General features: G+C 38.1%; 1 protein-coding gene across 1 annotated transcript in view; it reads left to right on the plus strand.

The window, feature by feature from the left end:
- Positions 1-10,267, plus strand: part of GALNT3 (polypeptide N-acetylgalactosaminyltransferase 3) — a 51,776-nt gene extending 41,509 nt beyond the window's left edge. Inside the window, exons 8-11 of the mRNA XM_054043637.1 lie at positions 3,330-3,461; positions 4,460-4,561; positions 8,446-8,598; positions 9,194-10,267. Coding sequence (XP_053899612.1) covers positions 3,330-3,461; positions 4,460-4,561; positions 8,446-8,598; positions 9,194-9,316 — 510 coding nt within the window. The 3' untranslated portion in view covers positions 9,317-10,267. The remainder of the gene's footprint in view (positions 1-3,329; positions 3,462-4,459; positions 4,562-8,445; positions 8,599-9,193) is intronic.
- Positions 10,268-12,427: the final 2,160 nt, after the last annotated feature.

Consider the following 12,427-nt stretch of genomic DNA (forward strand, 5'->3'; position numbering starts at 1 on the left):
TGCACCCTCAGCCCAGGAGGCAATTAATCTATCAATCACAGGTGCACTAATTGGCTCTTCTGCCTATCAACTATTAGGTAAGGGGTTGAACCCCATCAAAGAGCTGTTTGAAAAATGTTGATTATCAAAAACATATTTTTGTTCGAGTAATAAAACGTGAAAAATTTGATTTGTTTGTCCCTCGTGTTTTTTTTCTGCTATCTCAAAAAACAGTTTTTGCAGGCCTTTCATTTTACCAAATGGCATAATTCCATTTTTACATCACAAAAAAAGTTTTTGTTCATTAATACAACTGAGACAGCCATTTGCAAGCAAAAAAAAATGGAATTGGCATATTTTTATGAAAATGCTGGTAAATGGTTTCACTGACCAAAATTTGGTGACTTTTTCATAAAGCAAAAAAAAATTTTTTTTTAAGCAAATTATTTGTGAAGGGAAAATTTGTAGAAAAACTATACCTAAGTGCCTGAACAGTGGAAATTTATCAGGCAACCATCAGGCTACTGAAATATCTTTGCCTTGAGATAGAAGAAACACTGACACTTAATTGGAATTGTTTTCTACCGTATCTATTCCATTAGTGGTTCTCAACCTTTTTTCATTTGCAGACCCCTAAACATTTTCAAATAGAGGTGTGGACCCCATTGGAAATTTCAAATGAAGGTCCGGACCCCTTGGAAATCAGTTGTCTCTGTGTGTGTCTATATATATATATATATATATATATATATATATATGAATTCTGTTCAGTTAGTTTTCAGTCTGTCTTTCGCGGACCTCTTAGACATAGTTTGTGAACCCCAACAGTCCCTGGATCACAGCTTGAGAATCTCTGTACTACGTCAAAATATACAGTAAAACATCTAAAACAGAATAATCTGTTTAGATGCATTTTCACATTTATTTATTTTTTTTTAACAAAGTATCTAGTGGGAGATTGAATCTTGTCCATGTGTACCTTTTTAGGCTGTAAGTTGAACCATGCTTAGTAACATTGGGCCAAATTTATCCCTGATGTAGCCCCACTGACTATTGAATGAATTTGGTCCAATATCCCTTTATTTTAACACACAGGTTTCTATTTAAAACACAACCTTCTTAGCTAATTGCATATTGTAAAGAAACTGATTATTCATTGTACTAATTGACTTTTATTCTGTTGTTCTAAGGTTCATTTGGGCTTTGTGTTGCTCCTTTGTTGTTTGAGCCCAAGAAATGTGATTTATAGCTGGAAACTGTTCCTTGCACTTGGTTACAGCTATTATCAGGAGTGGCTTGTTCATTTTACTTGTTGCCAATACATTAATTACATTTACCAAACAGGTGATTACCACTCCATAGTAAATACAAATACTTAGGATACGTGTGTCCTGTGTGTGTGTGTTGAAGAGAGAGAGATGAAGAGGGGGAGGGGTCTTACAGCAACAATTTTGTTGCCATTCAATATTGCTTTGGACTTTACTTATCATATAACATCTACTTTTCCCCTTTAGCCAGTTGGTCTGTCTCTTATCCCTTACACAACAAAAACTTATTTGGGCCCCTGATTAAGCGTCTTCTCTCATTTCCTATACAATTTCTGATTCTTTCTTGACCTTCCTCATGGTGCAGACTCATAGAAATGTGAAGCTGGAAGGGACCTCGAGAAGTCATTACTAAGGCTGCGAGTTTGTCACGGAGGTCACAGATTCCGTGAGTTTCCGTGACTTCTGTAGCAGCAGGGGCAGCTCAGGCAGCCCCTGCGCCATGCGCACCGGCCGCTGCTGGGGCAGTCTCTGGCCACCACAACCCCTCCTCCCACCCAGCAGCAGAGTTTGGGTGTGGGAGAGGGCAGGGGGTTGGTGCACCAGACGGGGGTGAGGCGGGCTCTGGGCAGCGCTTAACTGGGGGGCTCCCTGGAAGTGGTGACATCCCCCTTGCTCAGATGCTAGGTGATGACGGGGATTCCTTGGAAGCCTATTCCAAAGCTTAATTACCCTTATAGTTAGAAAGTTTTTCTTAATATCTAACCTAAACCTTCCTTGCTGCAGATTAAACCTATTAGTTCTTGTCCTAACTTAGTGGACATGGAGAAAAATTGATCACCATCCTCTTTGTAACAGCACTTAACATATATTTGGTCTGTTAGCATGTCTCCCCTTAATCACAAGGCTAGACATGTGCTTAGTTGTTGTTTTTTTAGCCTTTGCTCATAGGTTAGGTTTTTCTAAAAGTTTTTTTGTTGTTTGTTTTTTTGCTCTCCTCTGGACTTGCTTCATTTTGTCCACATCTTTCCTAATGTGTGTCACCCAGGACTGGACACAGTACTCCAGCCGAAGCCTCACCAGTGCTGAGTAGAGTGGGACACCAACCTCCCTGGTCTTACATACAACACTCTCTTGTTAATACGTCCCAGAATGATATTAACGTTTTTTGCAGCTGCATCACATTGTTGACTCTTCTTCAATTTGCGATCCACTATAATCCCCAGATCCTTTTCAGCAGTACTACCACCTAGCCAGTTATTCCCCATGTTATAGTTGTGCATTCGATTTTTCTTTCCTAATGGAAGTACTTTGCACTTATCTTTATTGAATTTCATCTTGTTGAATTCAGACCAATTCTCCAATTTGTCAAGGTCATTTTGAAATCTAATCCTGTCCTCCAAAGTGCTTGCAACTTCTCCTCCAATTTGGTGTCATCTGCAGATTTTATAAGCACACTCTGCACTCTATTATCTAAGTCAAGACTAACCCCATGCACACCCCACTAGATATGCCTTTGCAGTTTGACAGCAGCACTCCCTGCTTAGCAATGAACAGAAAATATTCCTTCATTAGTTTTGTATCGGAGATCAGAACAGAAGCAGTTTAATACTGTGTTTTATTTCATGAACCGTACATACACACAGCATTAAACTGCACTGCATATGTGTGTGTCTTCCACTATATTGCCTTACTTTGACAGCCTCACATTTACACCTACACTAATTTATTGTTAACCTAATATAATGTGTTGGATTTTCTTAACGTAATCAGTATTACGTTTCCCTGCTCCCTGTTGCCATTGAGGACCCTTACAGCACTGCTTCAGAGGAAGCATGGGTTGGGTTTGCTCTGCCTGTAGCAGTTGGAAGTGTGTGCAAGAGGTCAACGGTGCTATGTCTCTATAAGTCTAATAGATGCAATTTTTATGTATTAAATGTATTGCTGTGTTTTGTTTAAACCCAGTATTTTTTTTAGATTTGAATATTAAACTCACACACTTGTTTAGTGCTACTCCCCAGGACATCTCCCAGACAGTTATATAAATCTAATTTGTTATTGTTTTGGGGTGTTTTTTCCCAACAGAGCACATTTGGAGACATCTCAAAAAGACTTGATTTAAGGCAGCGGCTACAGTGCAAAAATTTTACTTGGTATCTAAATAATGTTTATCCTGAGGCATATGTACCAGACCTGAATCCTCCATTATCTGGATTTGTGAGTGTATTTCCAATTTTGGTTAATTTCTGTTTCACTATATAATCCTACCACTGAAGTCTGCCTGATTTCAACCCTAAAGTAGTATAAACAACAGTACTAGCAAGTTTAATTCAGTTATTGTTAGCATGATTCTAGAATTTCCCTGACTAGTATGGGAATTCTTTTCTCCAAATTTTGCTAGAAGAACATTCTTTAGACTCATTCTTTAAGCTTGTGTATACTTGTATTTTTTATGAAAATCTCCCTCATGACTAGCACATGTAGCTCCACAAGTGCACTTTTTACTTGACTGATGTTTCACAACCCTGTTCAGATGGTAGTAACATTAGTACTCCTACAGTTTCTAGCTCTGAAGTGGCTGTAGCAGCAGTGTTAATTAAATGGTGAGAGGTTTTCCAGAAATTGTCAGTATAAATGCAACTTTAGATGGTCTGTAACATGGTTTTCAGAGAGAAATCCCTGCTCAAACTGATGAGGGAAACTGTGCTAGAATCCTGTTTTAGCTTAGCTTTTCCCACAACTGTCTTTGGCTCCTTCCACACTGTCTCTTGCATGTGGATTCTTTCTCAGCACTTATCAATAAGGCCATCATGTTTTCCTGCACCATATTACTCCTCATGTGTTATAGTCCTATAAGAAATTAGCCTACTAATATTGGCTAAGTTCAGGTGCATTTGGGAGTAGTTAATGTTTATTGTAAACTATTTTGTTTTAGCTTTCTCATACAACCTTAATAGGTTGCTTGCCTTCTTATATTGCCAGGTGTTCAGAATAGAGAATATGTCTTCCTGAGTGTGTGGACAATGCCTAACCTATTGTGGGTACTATCAGAATACAATAATGAGGTTTAGTCTAGCAAAGATTTAACTTCTTGTGTGGACAGGGTTGTACATTTAAAGATAGAACTTTAAGTAAAATAGCTGTTTACTCTTTTTCATTGTTGGCAAGTTTTAAATAACATAGTTATATGCAAAAATAACTTGTGTTTTCTTCAGTTAAAAAATGTAGGTAGACGTCTATGTCTAGATGTTGGCGAAAATAACCACGGTGGCAAACCATTAATTATGTATACCTGTCATGGACTTGGGGGAAACCAGGTAAAATGTTGTTATACTTAATTTCTTTCGCAGCTGGTCCACACAGATATAACATATCCCTATGCAAAGCTTAACTTTCCTTCTAGTAGTTTTGGCATACATATTTTAGTATGAAGATAAGCTAATTGTTTTTGTTACCTATATTATTCTTGCATGAGAGGACAGTAAATATAAAAATTGTAAGGATGTTTCTATGATCTTTCACTGTTATGGTTCAGATCTTCAAAAGTGCTTGCACAAAAACTGCACATGTAACTTTAGACAGACAAATACCCAGGCGCATTCATGCAAGTGAGAAATTGCATACACATACAATGGTATTTTTACCGTAGAAGTGGTTTGAAATTAGTTAAAAGAATAGCTTTGGGTATCCTCACCTATAACAGCAGAAGCTGACACTGTAATAATTGCAAACTGTATTACAGAGAAACTTTTTTTTTTTTTTTAATTTAGAAAATTGTTGGTGCAAATTTCTAGTATAACGATCTTCTCAGGAAGAATTGAACCTCCATTTCTGAGTCTGGGCTATTCAGTAGGCCTTCCCTTAGTGGAATTTACAGGGGCAGTTGGATGAAAAAATTTCTGGACACATGCAGAAAGTGCACAGAATAGATATCTCAGCCACATGATACCAGTTCACTGCTCTGTCATGCAACTTGCAGTTCTTTCTCATTTGACTTCTCTGCTACAGAAACACTTCTTTTTCCTCACTTTTCCTTTGTAAATGTTACCTTGATTCTTTTCTCTTATTCTTCCTCCTACTGCTTCTTTCTCTGTCACCAGGACTCACGCTGTCAAGGAGGAAGCCGGTGGGAAACTGTCAGTGGGTGATCGAACAGCCAGACCTGAGCTACCTGCCCTGTCATGCTTACAGCCTCATAGTGGGAGGTCAGAGTGGTCTGCCCTGTGCCAATAAAAATCTAGCATTTTGAGAAATATAACATTTTAAATTGCTGAATTTCCCAACAGGAGCTCTCCTTGACACACAGCTCTTGGGGCACGAATTGCCTTTTAATGTGTGTTACAGCACAGTGCATCTCTGATACTGAGTCCTCTAGCCACTACTGTAGTGTTAAAAAACAAAACAAAAAAGAACTGTCTATGCTGCTTTCTTAAATGCTGCCTCACACAGTCATTAGTAGTAAGTGTTACTGAAACACTGTAAACATCAGTACGTTGAATACAAATAGTTGTACCTGACAAGTTATTTCACTGCTGATTTGATACACCTCTACCCCACTATAATGCGACCCAATATAATGGGTTCGCGTATAGCGCGGTAGCAGCAGGGCTCCGGCGGTGCTTTAAAGGGTCCGGGGCTCCGGCTGCTGCGGGGAGCCCTGGGCCCTTCAAATCACCGCTGGAGCCCTGCCACCCCTACCCTGGGGCTGCGGCAGTGGGGCTCGCCGGTGCTTTAAAGGGTCTGGGGCTCCCTGCAGCGGAGCCCGGAGCTCTTTAAATCACCGCCGGAGCCCTGCCCCCCCCACCCCGATATAACAGGGTTTCAGCTATAATGCGGTAGGGATTTTTGGCTCCACACGACCGCGTTATAGCGGGGTAGAGGTGTACCTGTTCCTTTTATCAAATCTTTTTTTATAATTCTCTCTTCCTCTTTTTCTCAGTAAAATCATTGGATGTTATCTATGGTATGTTCAGTTGTTAACAGTGTTTAACAGCTGCACAACCTAGGGGGTCTGATCCTGCACCATTAAAGTAAATGGAAATTTTCCCTATTAATTTAAATGAGAAAAGGGCAGTTATAGGTCTGTGCTAGCTGACTTGCTATGTTAGTCTTTTCTATTATACAGCATTTTCCTCTGGATCCCATTCACTATATTACTTGAGGGATTATGATTCTATATTAATCTCTTTAGCAATTTACACAAGCTTGGAACAAAAGCATGGTATTAAAAGATCTGCCACACAAAGGCATAGTCTGCCATATCTACTTTAATAAGTTGTCTTGGTGAAGTGAAGCAAAATTCCACATTTTTTCTGCTCAGTCATAATATTCTGAATCTTGTTAAAATTCTTTTAAGATCTGTATTTATTGTAGATGGTGCTGGTAGTGATGTGTGTAGTTAAAGATGCTCAGCACTTCCTAAGATAACAGTGTATTTTCTGTTGCTTATAAACTTTGCCAAACTTTATTGGTTTGGTTTGAAATTTTCCATGCTGGGTGTCTGCCTCAAGGTGATTTTTTTTATTTCAGCAAAATATGGTACAGCTATATCTCAAAAAGAGATTAGGGAAAAATACTAAACTCCCTATTTAGCAACTCAGTGTTTTGGAGCAGGTACATAAAATATGGAAAGGTGGTCATACTGATGTCAGGGATGTGCCTTTACCATCCCTGTAAAAACCTGCCAAAATTTGGCTGACTTTTGAGCGTCTAAAATCTCTGTTAAGCATATGCTCAGTAGAGATACGTTAGAGTTTGTGAGCTAAATTCTGTGAATATTCCATGTACACTGCATGCTGCATCCCAGGTCAGCAAGGGCTGAACAGGGCTTTCTCTGCAATTGTTCCTCCTGGAGATCAGGAGCCTTTGTGATGTTGGGTACAGGAGCTGAGTGCAAAGAGACGGTTTGTTTTCCCTGTATTCTCCCCCTGCTAGGGCCCAGGTAGTGAGGAGGAGGAAGCTGACTGACTGGAGTGTATAGGAGTGAAGAACCAAACTTAGGGGTGTAGGTTGGGGGGGGTGGGGGAGACTGGGGTGAAGAGCCTTGGGGAGATGTGGGTGTGGGAGACCGTGACTTGGTGCTGATGAACAGACTGGTATAATGAGGGAGATGAGAATAGAGGAGGCTGGAACTGTAACAAGCACTGGCTGGAAGGGCTAGGTTTTAGGTGGGGACATAGGTAGAATTTTTTTTAATAACTAGAGTACACTCCCATAATAACCTAGGATTCCTGAATCTCCGCATTCTTCTGTGGTCATCAAATAGTTGTGAAACACACTGGCAAAATGTGTGCCTACGTATCCTTTTAGTGACTAGCCTCCATAGAGGACAGCAATCTACTATTGTTATCAGTTACTCTATGAAGTCAAGTGGCTGAGATCTGTGCTGTGGACATAAAGGTTATAACCCTGCTAATGAACCAAGTGGGAATCAGTACATTTCCACATGATGAAATTTTGTTTTCAGTTGCTTTTTAAAAAAATGGTAGTAAATTACATAGAAAAAATATATTAAAAGTCAAGTAATCAAAAGTGCTAAATTTATGCTTTAATGCTAAAATTAAAGTAGTGCATGCAACCTTAATTTGGCCCCTTTTATGAGGCAGGGTCCTATGGAAAAATAGTAATGTGATCATGTAATAAAAGATTCTATCATAATTCAGGGGGCTGAATTAAGATTGTAATATAGTTTTTTGTGTAATAATTAAAAATACTAGCTGTAATACTTACTTCGCTTACATGGAAACGTATTATATGAATATTTTACTTATGTAAATATTTGCATAACATGCATGATATATTTGAACCTGGATTCTATATTTAAACTGTTAGATAACAGAATGATATAATGTTGTATGCAATGGTGATGTAGGAATGGTGGTCCCAGGATATTGGAGAAAGAAGGTGGGTGAGGTAATATCTTTTATTGGACCAACTTCTGGTGGTGAGAGACAAGCTATCGAGTTAGTTTTCCAGATCTGAAGAAGAGCTCTGTATAGCTCGAAAGCTTGTCTCTTTCACCAACAGAAGTTGCTCCAATAAAAGATATTACCTCACCCACCTTGTCTCTCTAGAATGATGCAATATATTTTTTAAACTTGACTTGTTTTTGTCATAGAATTTCAAGGGATGAATTTAGTAGCTGTGGTTGCTTGTTCCCACCTAATATATGTAAAAATGTATTTAATTTTTATTTATATAGTACTTTGAATACTCTGAACACTCTGAGATTCGACATAACATTCAGAAGGAGCTCTGTCTGTATGCTTCTCAAGGACCAGTGCAGCTTCGGGTCTGTAACTACAAAGGTCAAAAAACTTTCACCCCTGGAGAAGAGAAGTGGGAACTTCGAAAGGTACATCCAAGAAATTTATGCAGTAAATAAAGATGCATCTATTTTAATTGAAAGAGAGATTTTTTTTGGTCAATTATGAGTTGCTACAGGGTTAGCCTGACTTTATTTATAGCAAAAGACAAGAATGGATAGCTCAGCTCTGGGGAAAAAAACGTGTATAGACATTTTCACCTTTAGGTTGCAGATTAAAATACAGCCCACTCTGTTGGCTATGCTGTGGCAAATGTAAAATGATGGCTTAGTCCAGTTCCAGCGGAGAAATGTCCACATCACAAAAAACTTAAACAATTGGTGCGTTAGTACCCATGTTGAACTTTCTTGGTGGAAATGCCAAGGATCAGCTGGGCATATTGAATGGACTTTTCATTCATCCCTAGAAGTGGCCCCTCCCTGACAGCTTGATATAAATTTGTGGGACAATGTGGGGCAGTTTGTTGTGCTATTGCATGGTGCTTTACCTGTTTGAATAAATAGGGTTTCAGTCTCTGAGTTTACCTGTTGGGCTGTACCCTAAAAAACTAGCAAAAAATTACAAAAAAATATTTAAATTTATTCTGTGTGCTGTTTTGTTGTTTTTCTCCCTTCTCCTCTCTAGGATCAACTGTTGTATAATGCAGCATTAAATATGTGCCTGACGGGAAACGGAGAACATCCAAGTCTGGTATCATGTAATCCATCAGATCTATTCCAAAAATGGGTTTTTGGCCAAAACAATTAAGTACAGCTACTTATAAATAGGAAATATTTTGTTAAAAGGATACATCTGCCTTGTGAAAAGGATATATCCACTTTAAAACTGTGACCATATATGCACACTTCATTTTTTAAAATGATACAAAGCTAGCTAATGTAAAATATTCCAAGAGCAATTTTCTTATTTAAAAAAATATAAAATTGCACAGTTGCAAAGATCCCTTAAGCGTCTGTGTAGAAAATACCAAAGAATATTTTGAGGTCTCCACAGGTAGGAAAAATGTTTACAATATGTTGGAAATGTAATTTCCACAATAAGCTTAGCTTTTTATATATGTTAACCACTGATTTTACAGATATTGTAATCTCCTCTATTTTGGGATAAAGTGTAGGGTTTTATATATTCTCATTTTGTAATGACTGCAGAAAAACTGGTCAATGAAGGTTAGGAGGTGGATCTTCGTACAGTGTCTGGAAACTATTGTGCCTTTATAAGTGGTAATACTGTTTTAGCACTCAGTTGTTTGACTTTTCTGCTGACAGTTTCACTTAAAGAAAAGTAAATGAGAAAGGAAAAATTTTAAAACATTCTTAGCACTTCTCTCTCCAATTTTACACACTTAAAACAATATTTGGACCCGGAGATAAAGCCAATGGGAAATCTTAACCCACTCAATTTCTAGCACATCAATCTTTGCTGAATGCAAGAAAAAAATCCTTCAGAATTTTTATTAAAGTATGTAATTCATATATTCTTTAAATGGAAAATATGTATTGTCCTGGTATTAATCTTATATGCTTTTTTTAAATTTGAATCCAATACACATTACCATTTGTCACAGATTTCCTAAACTGAAGATTTTTTTGTACTTGTCGGTTTTCAGAAATTGCAGAACATAAACCGACTATCTGTTGCTAGCACTCTGTTCATTACTGTTCTTTTATTCTGTCAATAAATGTTACTGTTTTGTCTGCCTGTCTTAGTGATTCATGTAGTGTATACTGTATGGGTTTCTAATGCATATATGCAATTCCTTTTATGTTTTTCCCTTGAGTGTCTGATTTCTGGTTTTAATCATTCAGAAGGAGAGTCCAAAGGCATTACAGAATTTTATAATGAAATATTGCCTTTTAATAGAAAATAAATTTGCAAATATAGTTTGGTGATACTCTGGATGCACAATTGTAGTTTTATTCATATTCTTCCATATGTGTTTTAGAAGTACAGTATTTTTCCTATGTTCTCCCTTGGGTAATTGATTACATAAACTGGTCTTAAACACCTTTAAATCAAAGTTTTCCTCCAAATTTCCCCTTGCCAACTACTTGTACTGCCCCTTTCATAAATGAAAGGTATCATTCATAAATGATCTGGAAAAAGGGGTAAACAGTCAGGTGGTAAAATTTGCAGATGATACAAAATTACTAAAGATAGTTAAGACCCAGGCAGACTGCAAAGAGCTCCAAAAGGATCTCTCAAAACTGGGTGACTGGGCCACAAAAGGGCAGATGAAATTCAATGCTGATAAATGCAAAGTAATGCACATTGGAAAACATAATCCCAACTATACATATAAAATGATGGGGTCTAAATTAGATGTTACCACTTAAGAAAGAGATCTTGGAGTCATTGTGGATAGTTCTCCGAAAACATCCACTCAATGTGCAGTGGCTGTCAAAAGAGCGAACAGAATGCTGGGAATAATTAAGAAAGGGATAATAGGACGGGATAATAGGACAGAAAATATCATGTTGCCTCTATATAAATCCATGGTATGCCCACATCTTGAATACTGGGTGCAGATGTGGTCGCCACATCTCAAAAAAAAATATATTGGAATTGCAAAAGGTTAAGAAAAGGGCAACAAAAATGATCAGGGGTATGGAACAGCTTCTGTATGAGGAGAGATTAATAGGACTGGGACTTTTCAGCTTGGAAAAGGGATGGCTAAGAGGAGATATGATTGAGGGCTATAAAATCATGACTGGTGTAGAGGAAGTAAATAAGGAAGTGTTGTTTACTCCTTCTCATAACACAAGAACTAGGGGTCACCAAATGAAATTAATAGGCAGCAGGTTTAAAACAAATAAAAGGAAGTATTTCTTCACACGGTGCACAGTCAACCTGTGGAACTCCTTGCTGGAGTATGCTGTGAAGGCCAAGACCATAACAGGGTTCAAAAAAGAACTAGATAAATTCATGGAGGCTAGGTCCATCAATGGCTATTAGCCAGGATGGGCAGGGATGTTGTCCCTAGCCTCTGTTTGCCAGAAGCTGGGAATGAGCGACAGGGGATGGATCACTTGGTGATTATCTGTTTTGTTCATTCCCTTTGGGGCACTGGCCATTGTCGGAAGACAGGATACTGGGCTAGATGGACCTTTGGTCTGACCCAGTAGGCCCATTCTTATGTTCTTACTCCCATAATCCTTTTCTAGTGGAGTTTTCTTCTTCAGCCAAGAAATCCCTTTTCAAGAACCAAGGGTATGTGTACTACTCTTTGCAAATTCCTAGTTTGGGAAATGAAAGAGAGACTAGGCCCTGTCCAAGATCTGAGGAGACTAAGAGCATGCAGAACTTACATTTTAATAAAGAGAACCCTGTTTCATAAGAGATTTGTACACCTTGATTTGGCAATCTAGGCACAACCATAATAGAAATAATAGTGGTATGTTGTTAAACTATTGCTTAAAAATCACCCATCAATTTTATTTTAATGCAATAAAGCTCTGTCACAATAAATGAACTTCCACTTAAACCCTAGCAATATGGCTTGTTATATGAAGCCTTTAAATTAAGTCTACAGAAGCTTTTTCTATCCTTTTATTATAAATGCAAAGATAAAAGTTTGCAATCACCTCAGAAAAAGTAGAAATAAATAACTTTAAATACAGGTATGTCATCCCTGAGTGTACACTGTGTCTCTTCAATTTGACATAAAGAAGGGAGAAATGCAAAGAAGAACCAGAGCCTGGAAGATTTAAAAATAGGAGAAAGAAGAAACAAAGAGGAGACTGTTACTAATTGCTGCTGCTGCCTAAAAGGAGGTGGAAAAGAAACAGCTGAGATTCCTGATGAAAGTTTCTGCCAGTGAAATGGGCAGTGCTGCCTTAACCAAGGGAGGAGTTCTGTGGG

The sequence above is a fragment of the Malaclemys terrapin genome, chromosome 11 (genome assembly GCF_027887155.1).
Source record: "Malaclemys terrapin pileata isolate rMalTer1 chromosome 11, rMalTer1.hap1, whole genome shotgun sequence".
NCBI classification, from domain to species: domain Eukaryota; kingdom Metazoa; phylum Chordata; order Testudines; family Emydidae; genus Malaclemys; species Malaclemys terrapin.